The sequence below is a fragment of the Impatiens glandulifera genome, chromosome 6 (genome assembly GCF_907164915.1).
Source record: "Impatiens glandulifera chromosome 6, dImpGla2.1, whole genome shotgun sequence".
NCBI lineage: Eukaryota > Viridiplantae > Streptophyta > Magnoliopsida > Ericales > Balsaminaceae > Impatiens > Impatiens glandulifera.
This window is the reverse complement of record NC_061867.1, coordinates 5,962,230-5,986,894: the sequence shown is the minus strand read 5'-3', so window position 1 is coordinate 5,986,894 and position 24,665 is coordinate 5,962,230. Positions and strand designations below refer to the sequence as shown.

Below are 24,665 nucleotides of genomic sequence, written 5' to 3'. Positions count from 1 at the left end.
TACCGTATCGAAATGAAGTATACCGAAATCAAAGTATACAGAAATCAAGTACAGTAAAAATATGAATTTTCCTATACTGAAATTTTCAATAAGATATAAAATATAGATAAAAAAAATTAAGGTATACCGACATACTCATAAATCCCAACCCTCGGCTTGTTTAATTGTAGGGTCCAGGCGTTACCTGGTCCTTGGCGTTTAGTGCATATATATATATATATTTTACATGAAAAAAACACACCAACAAACTAGTTAAAATAAATTCATCTTAAGTGCATTTCATTTGTTGGAATTATTTATGATTATTATTTTATTAAAACGAGCCCAAATTTAAATTTAAGAATGTAAAATGTGGGTGTTTACACTTATGTCTTATTTGATATACTTAATTAATTAATTTTTTAAAATTATCAAAATATTTTAATAATAGATAAATGGTAACCCATATTATTTCAGCAAATACATATCACATTTATTAATTTTTTAAAATTATCAAAATATTTTAATAATAGATAAATGGTAACCCATATTATCTCAGCAAATACATATCACATTTGGATCCCTCTCGCTTGGAGTGAAAAAACGCACCATATATTTCCTTCTTTCATTTGCTATGACCAATAAAATAAATTATTTTGTATAATTTTTGGATAATTAAGTAACAATTTATTTGATTTTTATATTATTGGAGATAATTTTTTTAAAAAAGAATTATATTATATGCCTATTTAAAATGTCAAACAATAATAATAATTTCATAATTCTACATGTAACACTCTCCTAATAATTATAAGTAGTTAGTTGATACTTTCAATTGATATTAATGTAGTATAATAATACTACTTAATTTAATATTAATAATCATATGCATATTCATAATTTAATGTTTACCTAACAATCTTAAGATGAAATTGACTTTTAATAATTTAAATTTAATAATAAAAAAGAAAAATCACACACATAAGAAGTGAAAAAAGAGAAATAATACTTTTAAATAAGAGATAAAAACTTACCAATCTTAAACTCCATTTTCTTTTTCAAGGTATTCATATCATACAAAATTGATTTTATAATCATTTAAATAAGAGATAAAAACTTACCAATATTATAAATATATCGAAAATATCGTAACGCGCAATATATCAAAAATATTAAATTTTTGGGTATACAAAAGAAGGTAAAGTATGGTACCGATGCCAAAATAATTATTGTGACATTTTATATGAATATATAATATGATTCAAATTTTCAATAAATATCTCAAATAAAATAAATTGTGGCCTAGTTATCCAAAAATCAAACAAATAAATTGTGACTTATTTTATTTTTGTTAGAAGTGGAAAATAAATTGTGACCTAGTTATTCATTTTATAATTTTCTTTTATGTCATGATTGGTATTTTGTCTAAACTATTCTTACTATTTTTTTTATAGGGAGGACATACAATATGAGAGGAGTAAAAACACAGAACACAAAGATCACACCTTTATTTGATCCTTCCCATTTGTTCCAAAATCTGGCCAAACATTTGAGACATTCTCCTCAAGCTTCAATTTTCTGCTCAACAACATACTTATGATTAGTTTCTCAATAGCTGCATCTGCCATTTCACTTATAAAAGCAACCATATTACAGAAGAAACATGCTAAAAAATAGGCATATAAATGTAAACAGTATCAAGACATATATACATACCCATTGTCAACCAACCAATGCATCAATCCAGCTGCAATCCCTTTCGTGACAGAAAATACAGGAAACAAGCTATCAGGCTGCACTGGGCGAGGATCATATCTACCCAGCATTCCGGAAGCTGTATCAATTATAGGCACATACCTTAACAGTAATTATTTACAATCAACAAGTGAGGTTCAAATATAAACAGGTTACATAAGAAAAGTATATCTCTACTATTACAAGACCCACAATCATGATTCAAATGGGAAGGAATCAAATAATTAAGTAGGCTATGACTATTTAGTTAAAATTGAAATCAGGATTGAAATTCAAATCTATTATGCTTGGAAGAATTTCTAGATTATATAATACTTGAAGAAAAACTCTATTTCTCGTCTTTTTTTTCCTTTCTTTTCTCTTTCATGCTCTCTCACCATTAACATATATGTATCTGAAAACGTATCTAAATACAAAACAATAATTATTAACATTGACATCTACCTGGATACCAAGTATTTTGTCAGCATTTCCCAGCTCAACAAGGAGCTGCCTCAATTTGGCCTCCACATTGGAAAGGACTGGTGTATCGTGTATCCATTGTGTATTTTGTGCTGGCCCCTTACTAATATTTCTGACATAGGTCAAGTCATTACAGGATCAAAATACAAGCAAATCCAAAATACTAGGCAGCCACAGAACATATTTATAAATTACTAACCCTTGCAATACAGACTCAGCAAAAGGTCTCATGATATCTTGATAACTGATGCGTGCGTTCATTGTGGATGAGAGCTCTAAATCAATGGAGGTGAATCAATCAATAAGAAAAAATCTTTAGAAGTGAAGATTGCAGGAGTCTGTGTTTAGATATCTCGGAGGAGATTTAGAACCCTAGTAAATATGACAATATCACCTGGAAAAGCATCAACCTGGAGAATATTTTTTACTCCTATTAACTATCTTGGACTACATATCCAAAAATAAATGGAGTCAATGCCTTTTTATGTACATGAACTTACAGGATTAAAGCGTTTAACTTCTTTTGAGTTCAGTTGCGTTTTTTCCTGCAAGGCTTTGAGATTTTTGGCCCTTTGTTCGGCTAACGATTTCATGTTTTCCTAATGAACAATTATTGATATCAATATCATAAATGACTTGGATATAATAAATGACTGACCCAAAAACAGATAGGCATGCATACAGGAGCTTCACTTGCAAGGGTTGAACTGCGGAAGAATACGCTGGTAATTTCCATAGCTTGTTCAGGCATGTCCAGGCGCAACTTAAGCCCCATTTCTGCAAATGCGGATAAAAGTGAAAGAATAAAAAGACTAGCCAAACAGTCATTGAAGCGGAAAACCCAAGCATATTGTTACAGAATATATCTTAGTAAATACAAATCTTGACTGACAGATGATGGTGAGCCATCAAATGCTTGGTACAACAAATTAATATGCCACATTGTATATTTTGGTGTACTGATTCCTTAGTAGTGATCTATCAAAAAAAACAAGAAGAAACAAGAGAAATATACAAGTTTCCTAACCCAAATTTTATGAGCTTTAGAGCCTTATAATAGTGCAGTAACACAAAAAGATCACCCGAGCAATACTTGTATTTCTTTTAAGAAAAACAATACTTGTATTGTTGTACCCAATTGACTAACTTCTCAGAGGACATTATTTTGGTTATGGGGTAAACCTCACTAACCAATCGGAACCCTCCCCAGAAATAAAAACATCCCCCCGTCCCAAATCCATAATACTGAGTCCACTAATTGATGGAATAACTTCAAACGTGGAAGACAATAGGTTGTCACTCATAATTTTTTTTTTCAATCTCATTATGATAGTTGCTATTCTCTGGGACCAGCTAGAGAAGTAGACAGGAAAGAAATGTCTTCCTAATGGAAATAAAAGGAGACAAGAATAAAACAGAAGACAGAGATAGTCATGCTCCAGGTCAAATACCAGGGTAGATTTGAATGAAGGATTTCACCTGAATAACATCTGGTATGAGAACATCAACATGATTTTCTTTATTCTTTCCATCATCTCTGTTCTTGCATCCGAGGTTTCTAGAGACTTTCCTTGTATTGTCTGCAGACACGAAGAGAATAATTGAAATACACAAAAGCAATTATTGCCATGGAGACTACATAGGAAAATATACATCATAGCTATCAGAAAACTTACCAGCTTCATGGTTGAAATTCAGTTCTTTAGGTGCTTCTTTGCACCATTCATCAATCATTGGGTTGAAGTCATATTGTGGTTCAGCCCAAGCTATCCAATCTACTATTGCCTGCGCATTCTTTAAGTCCTGTAAATAAAACTTCCCTACAATCACATGCTTGCTACATCTACTCACTCCCATACTAAGATTTTCAAAGACAGTGTATGACCTCCAATATTATTGTCTTGATGTCATCATGTTGGACCTTAACAACTACTTCCTCTCCGTTAAGAAGGGTTGCACAATGAACTTGTGCTATCTGCCAAAATAAAATGCAAGAAAATAATATCAGCGTGCAATCCTTGAAAGAAAATATCAACACTGGAGCAATAATGGTAATGGTTTGGGTTCTCATGAGTCATGACAGATGTTATTGACAAGCAGTTATCCTGGACCACCAAAATAGATACACTCTTATATCCTAGAACTATGCATAAATCCCTGGTGAAAATCCTAAAGTTGATATTACAATATAGTACCAAAATCTCACCGATGCTGTTGCCAGGGGTGATTTATCAAAATCTAAGAAGAGATCATTCATGGACTTGCCCAACTCTTCCTCTATTATTCTACAAACCTGCCAAGATAATAATAATGATACCAAATATTATTAAAAAAAACTGATGTATCAGCAAAGTGATGTATATGCATGAGAATAATATTAAGTCTTGTTTAAATAGGTAAGCAGGATTTGAGTCTACCTACCTTAAACAATTCAGTCACTCTTCATATCCTATTTTGTCACTCATTTTATAAATATCCAAATTAGAATATGTGAAGGGAGGTCAATCAATATCACCGCCGCACAAGAGACCATTTTTTCTTTTCATTTCAGTTTTTAGAACTTACATCTTAGCAGATTGCAGGGAATCATTCAAATACAAGAGACTATTTTGATATGAAAATACATTTCATTAAATGATACTCCCCTTAGTAAAATAAATAAATAAAATAAAATAGAGACCCCCTTAGTAATATGTATGAATCAAGAGGAAACCAAAATCCAAAATCCCATATGCAAAATTCTAAGCAGCAGGTCAAGCTCTCTCCAGTTAAATCCATTTTTTTTCAGAAATTTCAATATTCCTAAATAAGTTGTGCAGAAAAAGAGAACCGTAGAACAAGAGTATGACAACCAGAAACATCAAAACTAATTTAGAGTGCACACCAAATTGAAGAGTAAGAAGATAGGAATGCAACCGGAGGCGGGCGCATTACCAAATTCCACACTTTGCTGGAGTCTCCAGTCTCGTGTAAGTTCAATCCAACATCTAAGGACCCATACATGTGTGAGATGAGATTTACAACCAGAATCCTCCATGTGTGACTGAGAAGGTTTGTTAGTTACATCTGGTTCCGATTCCGATTGCAACTGAATATCATATGCCAACATTTACATGTAGATGTTGGAAATATAGCCTCATCAACTACTTCCAAATTTATGTGTCCTTTTTTGACCTCTTACAATTTTCAACAGTTGGATAATACAAAAGTTGAATAATTTAATTTCAGATCAAAGAGAAGTCTCTCAATATATATATAGTTTTTCTGGCTTGTTTCTTCTCATTAAGGTCCTTAACATTTAAGAATCTCTTCATACAGCTAGCTATGTGAATATGCTCAGATGCATAAAGCAGTGATGTAGATGCATGTGAAGAAATTAGTTTGTTATTTGAAAGAATTCATTCGCTTTCAGAATTTCTGGTGTATGCATAGACAACATGAACATTTATTTACCAGGAACAACATATATAGTCCACAGCAATAACTTCCAGGTAAATACTGAAATGAAAAACTAGCAATATGATAAGTACCTCTTCTCTTCTGAAGAGCGAGGAGGAAGTGAGTCTTGTAGCTGGTGCAGAAGGCGTGTATAGGCCTGAGGAAGCACATCATCAGCTCGTGGTGTAGATAAATAAATACTGCCCCATTTTCTTTCACCCACAACCCTTCCAACTCCACCATCAAGCTTAGCATTACGTTCGTTCATGTGCTTTCTCCCACAGAGCAGTCCTCTTTGACTTGACTCGGTTATCATCCACTTCTCTCGCTCGCTCACTCGATCACCACGATCAACTTTCCCAATATCATCATTTTCTTCTTTCTTCTCATCGCTGTTATTGTTTATATGTTTATTCAGAATCGTGTTTGTTTGTTTGCTTGTTTGTTTCGTCGGGCTTCTATTTATAAGCCTTCGATTATTCTTTGCTTAAACCCTCAAAATCAAGCAAAGAATAATTCCTGGCTTCCAATCAAAGCAAGGCAAGGGATGGATGGATGAACGAAGAAGCGACCACTGTAATTTTTCTCAATTTGATCCGGGGGAAGAAGAACTTCTAAACACACCCTACTCTTTCGTTTTTTTTTAAATTAAGTTCTTCTACTATTATTTTATCCAATTCACTACCAAAATCAATTATTTATTATTTTTTGGAACGAAGACCGTGGATTTAATATAAAGGAAAGTGTTAAATTAAGATGCCATTTTCAAATAATTAAAAAACAAACAAAACTCATTTTAACTTTTCTTATTTATATATTTCTTACCAATGAAAATGTTAATTTATCATATTGAAAATTTATTAACTATATATATTTTTATATCAATTAAAATGTATTTGATTTTCATAAATTTCAAACTACCAATTATAGAACCACCAACACTTTTAAATAATATTTTTTTTTAAATAAATAGAGAACCATGGATAATAAACATTAAAGTCTACTTTTTATTAAAATGTACCTCAATATTTAAATATAAATTCTTAAAATAGAGACAAATATCTTAATCAATAAAATTGTTGGTAAACAAGATTCACATATAAGCTGTGTTTACACATTTGTTACTTATTTATCTTTTACAAATATAAATCTAATAAATTTATCATTCACATTATTTAAATATAGACTTAAAAAATATGTTCATATTGAAGATCTCATCCATGCTCTATGTTTAATAAGTGTGGTCCCATTATATACAATAATTACATTCACATAGAACAAACATTAATACAATCACAAGTTGAAAACACAATTTAAATTAATTAAAAATTGAAAATACAATGATCTATTTGAAATCAATTTATTTTATCATTTCTGAAAGAAAATTTATGTTTGTTTGTTGCTAATAATATTAATGACCATAATTAATACATCCTATTCAATTTCCCAATATTAACCAACACTCAATGAAATCACCTGAATCAAATAATTAATCATTCCAACCAAATGATATCTACTCAAGTTATAATAAAGAAATAATTTGAAAAACTATTCTAAAAAAAATAACCTAAATACATACCTCAATATTTTGAATAATAGATAATATAAAACATAATTTAAAAATGATAACTACTTTCACTCACTCATCGTTGGCGTCCTCGACCACCAATTCATCAACTTTTGGTACAAAAAATAATTAATATTTTAAAAAATTATAAATACCTCAATATTTGAATAATAGATAACAATAATATTAATCTAATTGAACTGACCAGTAGTTCTGTAATTTGCATGACATACCTGTCATCGTTACCTAGGTTTTAATTTTTTTAATTTGTTACGACACACTAATTATTACAAAAGAAAATTGAAAAAGTCTTTTAAAATACCTTAAACAAATCATATATATATATATATATATATATATATATATATATATATATATATATATAAACTCAAAAAAAATACAAGAAAACAAATCAAATAATATATATAGAGAGATTTCTCAATTTGATAATTTTAATGAGAGGATTGGGTGCCTTTGAATGCTTGGAGGAGCCTCTATATATTTATTTATATATATAAGGGGAAAGAACGTGGCTTTAATAAATTAAGATGCCATTTTCAAATAATTTAAAAACAAACAAACAAAACCCAAAGGCAGCGTTCTCCTCGTTGGTTAGTTGGTCGGTGATTCCCTTTTTTTTAATATTCTTAATACTTGTGGAGGAAGACTGACCAGATGGGTCATGGGTCATGGGTCATGGCTGTCAATCGGATCTGATATCAGTCAATGCCTAATAGTTATCTATCAGGATAAAAATAAAAAACATTATCTCAATAATTTTAAAAAATTAAATACATTTTTTTTTATTTACAAAATTTGTCTTCAGGTATTTCATGGTTACTTCAAGCCCAATCACTCACTTCATATGGGATCTTAATAAGAAAGAATTCATAGTCCAACTTAAATTAAAAAATAATAAATAAATTTATGCCTTAGAGAAGAAGAAGAAAAAATATAGGTTAGAGTTGGAGTTGAAATTGAAATTTGAATTAAAATTAGAATTGTGTCAGATTTAAATCTGATCTGTTTTCAATATAAACCAAAAATATAACTCTTTTTTTTATTCTTTATAATATTATTTATTTTCACAATGCTCAAATTTATTATATTATTAAAATGTTTTAATGAATTATCAAAGATAACAAGAGTTTGTTGACAGAGTGGGTCAAGGTAACGTCTTGAGAGTCCGTTAATACAATGATAGTCTTTCTTATATTTTAAAGAATGAGATGATATATCTCATTCCTTTGTAAAAAAATAATAATAAGGATACACTTTATTATATTATGTATCAAGTCAAAGCCCAATCTAAATTACTGCCCAATTTTTAATAATTTTTTCTTTTTTCTCCAATTAAATACAACTTATTATTTATTGGAACAGTGAAAAGCTCAAAACGATTTTTATAATTGAAATTTGACGAAATGACCCTAAAATATGCGGGACACCAGCATATAAATTTAATTCCGCAAATGATCACTTCAAAATATTCTGACGAAATTACCCATGTTGCGTAACGCGAAGACACGATCGTCACGTGAAGAAGAAGCTGTGAAATTACCCATGTCGCGTAACGCGAAGGGCACGATCGTCACACGAAGGGCACGATCATTCTGGACTTTTCACAAGTTTTTCCTTTGCAAGACGATCCTGCCCTTCGCGTTACGCGACAGAAGTAATTTCGTCAAAATATTATGAGGTGGTCATTTGGGCGCACATTTAAGGAACTTTGTATGATCATTTCATCAAATTTCTCTTTTATAAAATTTCCCTAGCTTACTTATTTTTGGTTGTTAGAGCAAAATTAATTAATTCTCGTTTGGTTAAAATGATAATACACAAGGATTTATTTGTATGTGCTGACTGGAAGACTAAAAAATATATTCTCTAAAATTGATTTGTATGTGCTGACTGAAAAGTAAAAAAAATATTCTCTACCAAATACTACTACTAGGACTAATAATCCATTTTCTGCAAAAGATGGAAACTGCCTGTACCCATTTTGACAGGCAAACCGAGGCATATTCTGGCAGAAGGCGTTTCCATGGTGTCAATCATAGAGTGAGAGGACGCCTCCACTATGAACTTAGAAGCGGTCTCAAAAGTCATCTTTAAGAAAGGCGATGTTGAATCTGATATGGCACCATGTCTGCTCATAGACCTGTAACTGCCAGTATAGGTCATAAAGTCTGAGATCAAGCTGATGTGGCGAGGATCGATCTCCACACCGTAGCTGCTGAAGACATTGTTGACTTCTCTTATGATTGTTTCTCTTGCAGCTTCTACTCCGTAGGTCGTAAGCATGTTGTAGATGTTATTAGAATAAATCCTGTTTACGTCTAGATCGTCTTGCATTTCCCATAGGGCTGAGAAATCGATCCCTGCCATCTTAAGACCCCATGGACCCGGATCGTTGTTTTCGTCGGAATCGTTTGTTTCATGGGAAACAGCCACGTCATCAACTTCGGGGGGCCAGATCACCTGGTCTCTTCCTTCGCGTGAGAATTTAACAGAATGGCATGTCTCAATTTTTCCAGAATTTCTTAGACAAATTTTCTTAGCAACCTTTTGAGCAATCTGTAACAACAATAACAGTTTGTTTTTAAACAACAAATAAAACAATATCTTGTGAGAAATAAAAAAAAACAAACCTGAGCTAACAAAATGTGCGGTTCGTCAGTAAAGCTGAAGTGAACTTCCAAGACTAATCCCTCAGCAGCGACAAAGATTGATCTATCCGGTTCCTTTTTAGACCTAGGTCTTTTAACTTGCGCTTTTTCCTTTTCGATGCTTTCTGTTGGGTCAGGGTTTTTCTTTTTCATCTTGGAATCTTCTTCGTCGTCCATTATTTCATTCTCCTCCTTGTTGGAATCCTCAACTTCTTTTTCTCTTTCGTCCATTTCCGATGTCTCTGTTTTATTGATATCATGGTCAGACCCATCATCATCATAATCCATCTCATCTGTGGCCTGAGGTCTTGTTTTCTCTGTAAGACCCAGATCATCAGCCTGTTCTTCATCATCAACTTCATCGTCGTCATCATCTTCTACCCCCTTACTTGATTTGGTCTTGGAACCATCTTCATCTGTCTCGGCTGAGAAATCGGAGGAGCTTGGTTCAATCTTCGCATTTTTTATTCCACTGAGTCTGGAGAGAAGAATCATATGATGTTGTATAGCATCTTCCAGCTCCCTTACATACATGTTTTCTAGAATATCCTTAGATTCTTCCAACAAATCCTCTTCATCTTTGGAGAATTTCAGCATGAGTTTGTAAACACAAGTATGCTGGTCCTTCTGGAAAACTGGCAAAACACTTACTTCAATGCTCTCAATCACGTCCGCGACAGTTATCTTCCTAACCTCTTTCACAATTTCATTAACTCGGGAACTGCCAACAAAAAAATGGAGAAATTTAATTCTGAATCCTTTTTATATAATAAAATTTATCATAACTCACCTCAGTTTCCCTTCAAGAAACGGGCATGTCATGATTGGAGTCTTGATTTCATTAGAACCAGTCATCAAGATCTCCTGTAAGCGGGGAATACCTAGAGTAACGTTCATCTCACCTCGACCGGCGTGATGGAAAGTGTTTAATCTGAATAATTCAAATATTCAGTGAAAATAAAACCAAATGTCAGGAAAATTAGAAGAAAAGGGGAGGAAGAATTTACGTCATCTGAGTTGACGGTTCACCGACTGACTGAGCAGCAATTACCCCGACTGGTTCCCCAGCGTGTGCAAGGCTCGAGATATATTTCTGCCTCACAAGCTTCAACAAGCGTTTCAACTGTTTTTTGTTAGTAGCCGTTTTTTCCACTTCATTCAACTTCTCTATGTACTTGTTTGCTTTCTTTGCTAGAATTTCTGGCAACCCCGTGATGTAAGAATTAAAATCAAGATGATCTCGATATTTCTGGCTAATAATTTCCTGGTTCTGAAAATTCAAAGATTTCGGGAAAAGAACGATTATAGTAACAAAGATATAGTATACATTTTTATGTAGACAAGGTGAATTGTATACCTGTGTCAATGCCTTGAACTCAGTAATAAAACCTGTCTTGTGAACATCGACACCATCCCCACCATAGGTGAATTGTATAACAGAACCGTCTGCATCTCGAACAGTATAATCATAGCAAACTTTCAGGCTCTCCATATTTTTAACCAGGCACCTTTGCAAGTATCCACTACGAGAAGTTTTTACTGCTGTGTCAACCAACCTGCATTGCATTGATGATGATGATTTTTTAGCATGTTTGAATTTCTTTACGAGCTATCTGGAAAATCATTGTTATGCAATTTTTACCCTTCACGACCAGCCATGCAGTGGAAATAGTACTCTTGAGGACGCAGACCAGTGAGAAATCGATCGCCAATAAATCCTCCGGATCTAGATGTAAAATCCCATGGGGGGAAGCAAGGCAACGTTTTTCCAGAAACCATTTTAGGTACCCTTTTCCCTTCAAGCTCTTGCTGACCCAGGCAAGAAGAAATTTGTTGGAAATTGACCTGTTTACCATGTTACAAACAAATTGTTTGTAGGCCGATCGCTAGAAATAAAGTTATTTAAATTAGGAAAGGAACATGGAAAAGATTCATTATAATTACCGTACTGCCTTTAGCCCCACTAATGGTCATAAGAGAAATGCAATTCTTAGGAAAGGTTTTCAGTACTCCTTTCGTAAGCAATTTCTTATTGATGGTGGAAACAGTGTCATTCAGTTCATTCTTCATCCTCAAGTCCAGTAAAGTAACTGCTGCTTGACCATTGTTGTGTATTGCTTTCTCAATTTCCAATTGCAGTTTTGAGGAACCTGCAACACCAGAGTAAACATACACACAGAGACAAGATTACAGGCAAGATTTGACAAAATCCCCCTAGAACATTTCCTTCTTTTTACTTAGAAGGAGTCATTCTCTTTTATTCCAAAAAAACTCCCCAAAAATGTATACAATTGTGTGATTGCTTGAGGGTGACTCCAAAGACAAATTCATTCAAATTCCAAACAATCGAGAGATGAGGGAATTGACACAAATGATAGATATTTATACTATGTAGCAGTGCATACCAATTGTACCCTGTATGACATTCAGGAATTTACAGTGAACCATTTCACCAGCTTCACCATCTTCTAGAAACTTGTTGCGCTCCCCGTCAGCTTTAGGCAATATCATTAGGTCGTCAAGGCCACATGTAAACCCGTGGAACTGAAATATAAATTCGAATACAGTTCTTCACATAACAGAACATAACATAGGTACTCTAACAAACTACAAAAGGAGCAAAGACGGGGTAAGAGAAAGCTTCACCTGCAAAAAGACTGTAAACAAGCGGCTAAATGCTGACAACAACGAGCCTGCAATATTTGACCCGTAGAGTTCCTGCACCGTGTGAACCAATCCATACTTCCCGAACTGAGCCTTGTCAATTACTCCACGCACAAGTTGGTTTTTCCAGATTAAGAGAACGTGTTCACCCTTCTCTTCTTTCATGTCCAATACATTTTTAGTAGGCTCGTCACGAAAATAAGAAGATGGGATCTTCCCCTCTTTTTCTACGGTAAATGGGGGGTAATCTCTTGTCAAATAATTTAGAACAGCAGAAATGACCTAGGGTGACAATAAATGGAGTTAAAACAAATCATGAGAAGATAAGGAGTTCGTACTAGTTTCATAATTCAAAAGAAATAGAAAACCTATTTTGACATAGTTACCTGTTTCCCAGTCCATAATGGCTTTGGTTTCAAAATTGCAGGTAAAATTGGTGGCAGGTTTGCTTCAATTAGCAAGGATATCTTCTTCACCTGATTACTGTACAGTGAACCACTAGAGGCAGTGAAAATTCCAGAGGAATATAGGAGATGGTTAAATTGTTCGCGCGTTAAAAATGAGTCCTTCATCGCAAGGATGACACCACTTACGATGTGATCCTGACAGATAAGACAAAATATCAAAACCAGCAGCAACATCTGGAAGTAGTAAGCAATAAAAGTAACTGTGGATTTAGGTTACGTCACCTGAATTAACCCCCTAACAGTATCCCCCCTCGTCGGAACAATGTATTGCTCATTAGCATTTACAATGTTATATGCTTCAGAGCGTGAAATGTCGTCTTGAGGAAGATGGACATTCATTTCATCACCATCAAAATCAGCATTATAGGAACTACAAGTAAATTGCTTATTTAGAGACAGACAACAAATGTATTTTGACTACTAGTATAAAGTAAAAAATGAAGAGCTCATGAAATGTGTGCATAGCGGAGGAACCTGCAATTGGCATAATGCATTCTCAGAGTTTTCTCCCCCTTTAACACTCGAACAACATGTGCCATTATACTTGGCTTGTGGAGTGTGGGCTGCCAAGATAGATTGAGCACAACATATCGTCAGAATAAGAATTCACTAAAAAACGGTTAATCTTCAATTTACACTATCCAATGGTATCAAATTTGCACATGATATTGCTTCAATTCATCGGTAAACTATGCACATGATATGAGCAGTTTGCTTTTGCATAAACTGGCAGGTGAGGTCAGGTATAGATTGGAAATGAGTTTTTGTTCAAAATTTGCACTTGATAATTTATTTAAAGTAATGGTCAATTTGTACACATTTGGGGCTGACAGGAGTTCAAAGTTAAAAATAATATATAGGATTAGCAGCCATGTTTTTGCCATCCGAAAGAGTCCATGCATTGATGGCTCCCCAAACTTAGAAAACAAGCAATGTACCCTTGTCTATTTGTTATTATTTACTCAAATGGAAAGACAGAAAGACAAAAAAAAACCTGCCGATTGACAAGCACAATATCCCCATCCCTTAGATGGCGATAAACCGTCTTTCCCTCAGAATCACCTTCCGAGCTCTTGCTAAAGAGTGACACCACACCTCTTGAAGAAGGAAGTTTCCTCGAAATAGCAACACGCGCTTTCTTATTTACGGGAAGCTTCACAGTAGACATCTTATCAACATAATGAGTAGCTCCGGGATGAATTTCAGGGCCATTAATGATGGCATTTCTTAGATTTGTGGCATTCCAAGGAGTCAGTCTCTGCAAGCATATATAACAGAAACATTATAAGAAACTTCAGGATAAGAATTTGCAATATCTACAAGTAAATCCCAATAAAGCAAGCAACCATGAGCATGAGTAGACAGCATTTCAGTGAGAGCTGCGCATAGAAAACTTCTCAAAAACAGCTTTACAACTAAATTAATTGTGATTCAGATTAACTTATTTACCTCTGGATATGTCAACCTTAACGCAAAGTAAGGAGGAATTCCAATTTCATTAACAGCCAAATATGGATCGGGAGATATAACAGAACGACATGCATAATTTACTCGTTTCCCCATCATTTTCTGACGGAAGATGCCTTCTTTTTTCTCCAGTAATTGGCAAATGCCAGAAGCAGCATCCTTACCTATATAAAATGTGGAAAAACACTTAGAATAACCCCAAAAGTGACATGGTTGTATCCCCACTATAGAACAATAAAGAAAAATATTGAGGTGCTATAGGTGTAACAATTCAGAACCTTGGATGCCAGTCATTTGTATGCAAGTATGTAAAGGTCAAGTTTTCTGACCGTGTAGACACTCATTTTGAGTTACAGGGTGCAGGAGACAATAGCAAGCATGAAAAGACTAGAGATCTAATGCACCCACCTGTAGACGCCTTGCTATCATACAGCACATTCATTGATTGTTGAAGTTCCCTCAACCGGTCAATAGTCCTTGATCGGTCAGCACTGTTGGCATAAGAATTTGCCAACCCTATATTGGACTGCAACACTTTTTCCATTAAGACCGTTTGAGGATGCTCCATCACCTAAAGAAAAGAAAAATCAAAGACAGAGGCATATATATAACACTGGACAACCAATTTAGTATGGCAATAAACCATGCAAACAATTGATCTTTGAGCTGAAACTTCATTATTTTAACTTTTTAATTTAAAATTTAAAAATTCAGGGAATCCTTGTTTGTCCAAATATTGAACAAAGCATGAGTATAAATAATTAGTGCTTGATAGAAAGAATGTACTTACAGAATCACCACCCTTGGCCGGGGGGCGGAACTTAGTAGGGGGTACAAGAACAGACTCCAAAAAAAACATAGAATAGTTGGAAACATTTGCAGAATCATTGTGATGTTTATTATGCTGAATATTGCAGATAAAAGAGCAAAAAGGAGCCTCGTTTTCCCACAAACGCTTCAAAATCTCCCTCGCCTGAAAGTTACAACTTTTAGGTGGTCAAATCAATGTGGAGTGTGGACAAAAAGATACATGACAAATTGTAGGTTGTCAAAAAGAAAAATGGCTTTCATACCAAAATTGTCACCATCAAAGACATACCTTATATGGTAAAAGAGGCCCTGAAAATTTCTTTTCATTAATAATTTCATCAACGGTGTTATCTCCTTTTCTTTGTTGTTTTTGTGAGATAGCTCCTTTTGATATACTACTTTCACCATCTAGGACTTCCGAGGAGGAGTTCTCCTCAGATTCACCATATAACTCATTCACAGAGAGGCCTCTAACCATATTAGAGCTAAAATGGGAGACGTCCAAATCAATCTGCGATGATCAAAGGAAACATAAGAGAAGCAAAACGTTCATTCTCAACTTCATTTTTAAAAATCTAATCATGGAATGTGACTTCAATAATAATAATAAAAGAAGCAAACCATGCATGGATTCTATAATTGTTTCATTTTATCCGGACAACTTAAACACTAAAGCATATTGTATTCGAGGTAAATTGAGCTAGTGGAGAATGAGCAGGCAGGCCATGTATACATCAAGGAAATTACAAGTTATCATTGACACTAGCATCCAAATAAGCAGCTTAACTTAGTATTATGTAAAACCTGTTCAGAGAAAACAGAACATATAAACTAAGCAACTTCAGTTAATGTGGAGATGATTAGTTGTTATAAATCCCTAGAAACACAATACTCAAATGCAAGACTTCCTAATAAGTTATTTTTCCAAAAGTCAAAATAATAATTTAGTTGAAGCAAAAATCTCTTCTATTTGATTCTTAGTTTGATAATTATCTGAAGAGCAAAATCCCATTCATAAATGGGCACAAGATGACCTCCTTAATTTCCATAAAATTCCTCATAAAGATAGTGTTTGTGCTAAAACAATAATTTCTTGAACACAAAAAATTGTTGTAATGTCTCAATTACTAAATTAACTAGCATATTAGGTAATTAACATAAGAAAATGCAATTGGACCATTCTAACTGAGAAAATTAGTTTGTCTTTTTTATAGAGGACGGTTAATTGAGAAAAAAAACAAAAGGAAACACATACAAAAGAAAAAATTGTATCAGAAGGTTTACCAATTCAATCCATCCAAAACTGGGTCTAGTGATTTTCAGATTTATAGCTTCACAGTTCTTGCAGTTCGGCGTTTTAATCTTCAAAAATGTATACAAAATAGACATTGCTTCTGTGAATTGAAGAGATGTCCATCCTTGTCTTCCATGATCTGAATAGCAAGTTTCTTCACTACTATGAACTGTAGAAGATGAAATATGACTCATATCACTGTCCTCAGGAAGCATTTCGGTGTCTAGTGAGGATGACTGTAAACTTTTGGCTCCAGCAATATCCCCTTTGGCAATAAGTTCCAATTGAGCAGTACATTTGTTAACCTTGCATGATGTATACTCAATAAATAAGCCAATTTTTTTGCAAAGGATACAAACAAGATTAGCAATATGCCTTTGCCAAAAATAAAGGTAAAATTGGATTACCTGATTCCTACTTTCTCTGAAATGAAGGCAGTAGAAGCAAGTCATCTGCAGAATATTGTAAAGCATGCCAAACATCAAAGGGTTAAAGACTGGTGTAACAAGATCGATGTGGCCACAATGACCTGGACAGTGAAAGTACCGCTGGCCACATGATTTACAACTGCATTTAGAAAGAAAATATACCTTATTAACAAACTGGCGAAATAGAATTATTTAACATAGACTTGTTCAATTCGATAAATCACTTGCGTATTATCAAAGAAAATAGTCTCGATCAGAAAGAAATTACAAAAGGAAATCCCATGTTAAATAAATTTAAGCAAGGGAATGTACTTAAATTTTTGCATTTAAGAAAGAAAAAAGAAAAAACAACAGAAGAACGTGATCATATATCACAAAACAATAACCACTTGCTTCTAGATTTCATTGTTTATGCAACTCTGCAGTTTGTGTATTTCCAGGACCTTACACTCTTTCGTGTTTATGGTTAATTTGAGTAACTGTCATTATCATCTAGAAAGAAACAAATCCATATATGCTCATTCATCCGTCTTTTGCAAAACCACATATATAAACAAGAAGTTCTAAAAACATCCAATTTTTTTTGTATAACATCCTTTTTTCAGATAATTATTCCATAAATCTAGAACATTGTCACCAAATGCTTGTTAACCACAAATCAGGACAATAAGAAATATTAGTCAATCATGAAAGGTATCATCAATCAATCAAACCACATTATGTGCATTCCATCCCATCCAAATTTGATTTATGAAAGCTAGATTCTCTATCCCAAGACTTTATCCTTCCAAAACTTATTACAAATGCTGATAAACAAAGAACCCAACCAAACTACTGTACTCTGAAAATATAGTGAAGCAACTCCAGAGTCTAAGTGCTTTCTCTAAATATCTGTATATATATTGAAGCATCTCTAATAGTCTAAATTCTCTCTAAAACTCAGACCAATTTCATTCCACTCCTCCAAGCTGACACTTTTTAACCCAAAAGACTAGCTTTACAACTCGATCTATCTTCAATTCTAAAGTTTCATAGAGGTCTTGCTCATAATTTATTACATTCTACAACTTTACAAGTTGATGATGTAAATTAAAAATATCACACCTTCAGTACATCAACATCACTAAATAATTAACATGACAATAAATAATCTTAAACACCAAAGCCTTTAATATCTTGAGATCATTCAAATCTTACTTGATAATTCTAATCTCATTGAAAGAAAAGACAAAATATATTTATCTACAAAAATAAGGTTGTGAATATAAATGAAACTTACGGTGTTTGCTCATCCAATGGGCCCATATATGGGTCATAAAGACCACCAGGCACAGGCTTGTCCATACTGTCTAACAATATAGGGTTTGTGATTTTGACCACACTGTGCTTTCTGACCTCTTCATCTGTCATAAAACTGAACTGGACAGATTCCACCATCTCCGACGCATCCTGCAATAAGCTTCATTAGATATGCGAGACTACTAAAAGAAACTACATTCATTAATCAAACATGCATGTCTTTCTCAATTATTTACTATACAACAAATATAGCTGGAAGAGAGGAACAGCAGGTGACCGATAAGATTATATTATTAGATTACCTTGTCTGATTGAGCCATGTTTCTGTTGATAAGGAAACGCGGAAAAGGCAATAAATATTGAAGGCGAGAACGATGTGTCACTGCAATTAGGGGCGTTCAACCGGTTAAACGGTTCCGGTTAATATCGATTTTGACTTTTATTTTACAAGTCGGTTAACTGGCCGTTAATGGTATCGCTTTTACCGGTTCTAGTTCTACCGATTTTGGTCTGGCCAGTTAACCGGTTTTAACTAGGAACCGCTAATTTAATTTTTTTAAATTAAATAATAAATTTATAAAACATATATTTTTTAAATTATTGTTTGCAATTTCCTATTATAATATTCTCCATTCTTTATTGACTCTATTATAATATATTATATTATTATAATATAATATAATATAAATATATTATATTATAATAATATATTTTATTGATATATTTAAGAATATATTATAATATCAATATAATATACTTTATAGCTACTCTGTTAGGTTTTTTATATGTTTTCGAAGAAAATTTAAATTTATTATGTCGATTAGTCTTTGATCAACCAAGTATAAGCGAATATGATTGAATCCCCTTCTCAACCAATAAAACGGGAAGTGAAATCGGTAAATTATAATTTATAACTTTGATTTTAGGTGTTTCCGTGTTGGAGAGAAAGTTAAAACATGAAGTGAAAGTTGAACTTTGAAGACATCAAGTTTTAATTTGCTCAACTATTTTGATTTTGTTAATTTATAATTCCACGTTATCGTAACGTTATAAAAACAATTTTACATATTTAATGAAATTATTTTAATTTATTTTTGTACAATTTTATATAGATTATAATGTTTTTTTTAAAATTATTCTATAAAAATTATTTATAAAATAACTAATACAAATTATAAAATATAAAAATATATAATTAAATTATTACCGGTTTACCGGTTAAACCGTTAGAAAAATATAGAAATCGAAAACCGAACCGTTTAACCGGTAAAAAACCGATTAACCGGAACCGCTAGAACCAGTTAACCAATAAACCGTTAAAATGAAATCGGTTAACTATCGATTCGGTTGGGTTACCGGTTTTCCGATTTTTTTGCACAGCCCTAACTGCAATACTACTTAATTTCATCTCCTCTTTTAAAGAATCTATCCATAAGTATGTTATAAATTACCAATTATAAATATAATACATATATATAAATAAATAAAAATTAACTTATATATTATACGTTAAAATAAAAATAAAAAATTATATTAAACATTAAATAATAATTTTTTTAAAAATGTATTAGGAGATAAATCAAACTTATTCTAAAGTTTAACTAAAATAATTACATATTTTATGAAAATCAATACATTATATATTTAAATAAAAAAATTATATAAATATTAAAATATATTATATTAAATAAAAATAAAAAGTATCCATTCCAAAATAATTTTAAAATAAGCGGTCCAACTGATTTATATAGGTTGATTCACGTTTCAACTTATGATCTTAATATGTACTTTTTGTTTTTTTATAATCTAATTCAGTATAACTAAACAGTTCGAACCCGAAATCTGAACCTAGAAAATTAGTATAAATCTTCTTGTTATAATATAACTAGTACTTTGTCTGTTTGTGAAATTTTCTTTGTTATAATTACGGGTGTAAACGAGCTGAGCCGAACTCGAACTAGTCTTGGTTCGAGTTCGACTCGACTCGTTTTTTATTGGCTCGGTTCGAGCTCGAGCTCGATCAAACTTTTAATATTAAGCTCAAACTCGACTCGATCATATAATTATAGACTCGAGTTCGGCTCGAAAAGTTCGAAAAACTCGAATTTAAATATTAATTTCTTATATTAAAAAAATAACTGAACCAAATTTAGAGTTTTACCGGAACGAGATTTAGGGCTTCAAAACGATATATAAGTTTGTTGAAGAATTATTAATGGACAGTCTCTTGAGTCTTCTTACAAAATGGTTGTGAAAATCGTATATTGTAATTGAGATAAACTTGAAAACCTATTAGACTCCATTAGATTTATTTTAAAAAATAAAATACTTTATAGTGAAATAAAAATAATTTTATATCTTATAAAATATAATATATTGAGATTGCATATATTAAATAATATTATAATATAATTATATTTTTTTTATTTGATTTTCAAAAATTATGTTATGTGTAATTAAATTAATATCAAATATATTTATTTCTTTAGAAGTATTATATAATATATATATATATATATATATATTAATTTATAAATATTATTCTAGTATATATCTTGATATACCAAAATATTGAAAATTTCATACCTTTTACGTACCAAAAATTTTGGTATCGATATCATAAACAATAAGTCCATAAATAGTCTTATGGGTGTTTCAAATTTTAATTAAAAAGTAAAATATAATAAAAATAAATTATATTACTAAGCTCGGAAAAGCTCGACGAGCCATCAAACGAGTCTTACCTAAGCTCAGTGGCGGACCTACTAGGAGGGCCTGGGCCTCCCCCATCATAATTTTTTTTTTAATATAATAATTGAGCCCCACCTTTTTCTCTTTGCCGTATGGCCCATCTCTGATCTCTCATTCTATCTATTACTCATCTCTTTTCCTCTCTGCCCTAATTCCTATCCATCTGATCTCTCATTCTCTCTAATCTCTGCCCTAATTCATATCTATCGGATCTCTCGTTCTCTCTAATCTGATCTCTCATTCTCTCTAATATCTTTTTCTCTAATGGGATGGTTCACTCTTCGCCACTATTGGTGCTCAACTAGACATTTGGGACCCCATAGGTATTAATCTTTCTTTTTTTTCCTTTAATCGAGCCTTTGAATGATGTGGAGTTCGTCGAATTGCCTGTTGTTTCGTGTAAACAGGTCTCAGCCAGTAAACAAGTTTGAGTGGAATAAAGACACAGTTATATTTGTTTGATTAAACCCTGGAGAACCAAATGTTTTGGAAACATCAAGAAGGTAGGTATTTTTAGATGAATGATTTGAAATGTGTATTGATTGAACCACATATAGTCTTATAATTTATGTTGGTTAAATAGAATTGTTGATTCATTAATTTTATTTTATTTTTGGGTTTAGTGACCGTAGCATTGCGTTATATGATTTGCAGATGTCATCGCCAGCTAGAAAGCTCATCATGATGGTAATTCTAAAAAAGTTATTTTCCAATAATTTTTTTATTTTTTTGTTAAATTAAAAGAACAGTTTTTGTAGCTCTAGAGAGATGATTTTGAATGGCTAGAGATATTAGTTAAGTCATTAAACATGGTTGGTTGCATTTTAAATTGCATAATTCCTACATTCTTTATATCTACATAACTTATTGCCATGTATATTTTCTAGACTCTTAAGGTTAGACTCTTAAGGTTCTTGTCTTTGTCCTTATCTCAAATAAATATGACTTGAATATTTTTGTTACAGATTACAACAAATTCTATTGCATCAAACTTTAGGGAGCCTATGAATATCATAGTTATAAGTGCAATATTTAAATAGATTTATTTGAACTTATTAATATTTGTTGGGTGATTAATGATCATCTTTGTTTATCATGTTGCTCCATTAATGTTTAAGGTTTTTGTTGGTGAGTTGTTTTCTAACAAGAATAGTCATCTTCACACATGTTCAAAGACATACACAGCAGCCAGAGTTCATTTGACTTTAAAAATAAAGTGGGAACCTAATGTTTTTTTATTTGAACAATAAAACATTATTAAAAATTTGTAATATGGTAATTAATATTTATTTATTTATTTGGCTATGATATTATTTGATAAAAAAATAGTGTTCAGACAATTTATGTTTATTTTATTATTATTTAAAATGTCAATATTGAATAGGAAATTTTTATTTAATTTAAAATAAAAATTTAATTAAAAATATGTTAAAAATGAAATGGGCCTTGGCGACGCTTAAATTAATGTTACCGACGCTTAAATAAGCGTTGTTATAACTTGCGCCGACCCTGCTTATGGCGACGCAAAAACAAGGGTCCGTGATATTTTGGCGACGCTTTTAAAGGTTGGCAGAAGTCTTTTTAAGGGTCGCCAGAAGTCTTTCGGTGGCCGGAGCGACCACTGTGGAGGACTTTATTTTATATTTTATTATTTTGGCTGAAGAAGATAAAAAAAAGTGAAGTTTGGATAGAAATTGAGATCAAAAGAGTTATAGTTCAGCAAGAAAGGATCCTCTTTCTCTTGAGGTGTGTCTTGACCGTCCATGTTGTTCAATTCTTCAATGTATATGTTCTGTATGAAGGAGTACTGTAGTCATCTTCGTCGGAGATCTACGATTGGGTGGACTACGTCGAAGAAGAATACGACAATAGAGAAAAAGAAAAGAAAGTGAAGATTGTTCGCCACCTTGACCCAGAAGCATTGGCATTGCCATGGAAAAGGAAGCGGCAAATGAAGTTAAAGAAACATGACAAGAAGAGATTGATATCCAAACAATTTCCCAAATGTATTCAGCAAGGAGAGCGGATGAAGATGATGATGATAAAGGGTATCATTTGGAAGACCGTGAGGTATTTTTTTCCTTGAAGATTAGTGGCACACTTGATGCATTACTTTCATAAGGGAAGTAATACATCCTTGTATATAGATTGAATAATCTTGATTCAGTTCTTGACCAAAATACACAGTGGAGGGAGATTTATGATAAACTATAAGGAATATATTACTGATTTGGAAAAGGAAGAAGAGGAGCAAAAGATGATAGAGAATGATCAATTTAAGCGAATTGAGAGGAAAAATTGTACATTTTGCAAGATGATGGATGCCTACATTGATGCAGGCTGACAACTAAGCTTGACTATTGCTTATATCTTGTTCTATTTCCAAAAGATATTTCGGACGAATTAAAAGTTCAGTATTATAAACTGATGACGATGATTACGATGGAAATGAAGTTGAAGTTGTAGGGGAAGATTCTCTTGTAATCGCTGAAAAAAAAGAGGTTTGTCGATGTGATTCGTCAATACCGAAAAGAATATTAAATTGACTTCTTTGAAAAAACAAAAAAAATTAAAGCTACGAAGTTGAAAACTTGCAGCTAATGAAGAAAAGATCATTCAGGATGATTGTCGTGGATTGACTAACGAAAATTGAGCTATCTATATCGGGTAGTTCGAAAAAAAAATGAAACTTTTGAATTGTGTTTGCTCGGTTGTCTAAATTGGATAGGTAAAAAATGAAGTTTGCTGAATTGAGCTTGCTGAAGAAAATAGTTGCATGATCATAGCTTAATGTTTTATCGACTTGTTTTGTCAAGGTGAAACTTTTTTTCTACTATTTTTATTTTTCTACTTGAGGGGAAAATGTAAAATTAATAATAACAGTTTAATAAACTGTTAATTAGCTAGATTAAAACTACTAATTAGTTTTAATATTTATTAGTTAGTTTATTAAATGTAGTTAGTTAGTTGTGAAACTCTTATATTATATAACGGAGGATTGTAATTATTTGAATAATACAACTTGAATAATACATGTTTACCGTTCTTCTTAAAGAATTTAACAAGAACCCTAGAATGAAGACCATTGCTCATGTTTATGAACCTCTCGATCCTTAGACCACTAGTCGGTTCGTCGTTAATCATCCGGTTCCTTCATCGAGAGGGATAAAGAGGGAAAGAAAAGAGGCAGAATGGAAACAAATTATGCAATTAATAAAATATATCAATTGAATTATAATACTTTCTTAACGAATTTAAAGATTATTTTTATTTTTGGGAGAATTTAAGAAATTTTTTACTTTTATCAACTTTTTTATATCATAAAATGAATTTTATTACTGACAACTTTCTAAATGTACTTTTCAAGAATGAGACGTGAGATTAGCATAAGATTGCATTGTTCAACGTCAAGCGGTGACAACTACTTCTAATTCCTCCCTAGTTTTAATAGAAAAACAATAGATCAAGTCATTGGATTGTAGCAATAATAAATCACAAATAAAAAGACAATCTTGAAGATATTATTAGAAAATACTCCAAATTAGATAAGATCTTTTCTAATTTATAATTAATATTTTTGTAAAGATTACTCAACAATAAAATTTGAGAGATTAA

At 32.3% G+C, this 24,665-nt stretch overlaps 1 protein-coding gene and 1 pseudogene across 2 annotated transcripts; both read right to left on the bottom strand.

Annotated features, from left to right (window-relative positions):
• Nucleotides 1–1,396: 1,396 nt before the first annotated feature.
• Nucleotides 1,397–3,901, bottom strand: LOC124942332 (annotated as a pseudogene).
• A 5,241-nt stretch (nucleotides 3,902–9,142) lies between these two features.
• On the bottom strand, nucleotides 9,143–18,635 carry LOC124941434 (DNA-directed RNA polymerase I subunit 1-like). 2 transcript variants are annotated; one of them, XM_047481761.1, is made up of 22 exons: nucleotides 18,602–18,635; nucleotides 18,280–18,449; nucleotides 16,980–17,139; nucleotides 16,563–16,877; nucleotides 15,568–15,789; nucleotides 15,259–15,441; nucleotides 14,877–15,039; nucleotides 14,451–14,632; nucleotides 13,996–14,259; nucleotides 13,476–13,564; nucleotides 13,224–13,371; nucleotides 12,921–13,136; nucleotides 12,517–12,816; nucleotides 12,276–12,414; nucleotides 11,815–12,020; nucleotides 11,513–11,715; nucleotides 11,228–11,426; nucleotides 10,878–11,140; nucleotides 10,661–10,801; nucleotides 10,076–10,591; nucleotides 9,853–10,045; nucleotides 9,143–9,778 (listed from the first exon to the last, which is right to left on the bottom strand). In XM_047481761.1, exons 1-22 carry the CDS (start codon nucleotides 18,617–18,619, stop codon nucleotides 9,158–9,160), a joined length of 4,911 nt encoding a protein of 1,636 aa, XP_047337717.1. In that variant the 5' UTR covers nucleotides 18,620–18,635; the 3' UTR covers nucleotides 9,143–9,157. The 2 variants fall into 2 exon arrangements, with proteins under 2 accessions (XP_047337717.1, XP_047337716.1); XM_047481760.1 differs by having other exon boundaries at nucleotides 9,853–10,591.
• Between the last annotated feature and the right edge of the window lie 6,030 nt (nucleotides 18,636–24,665).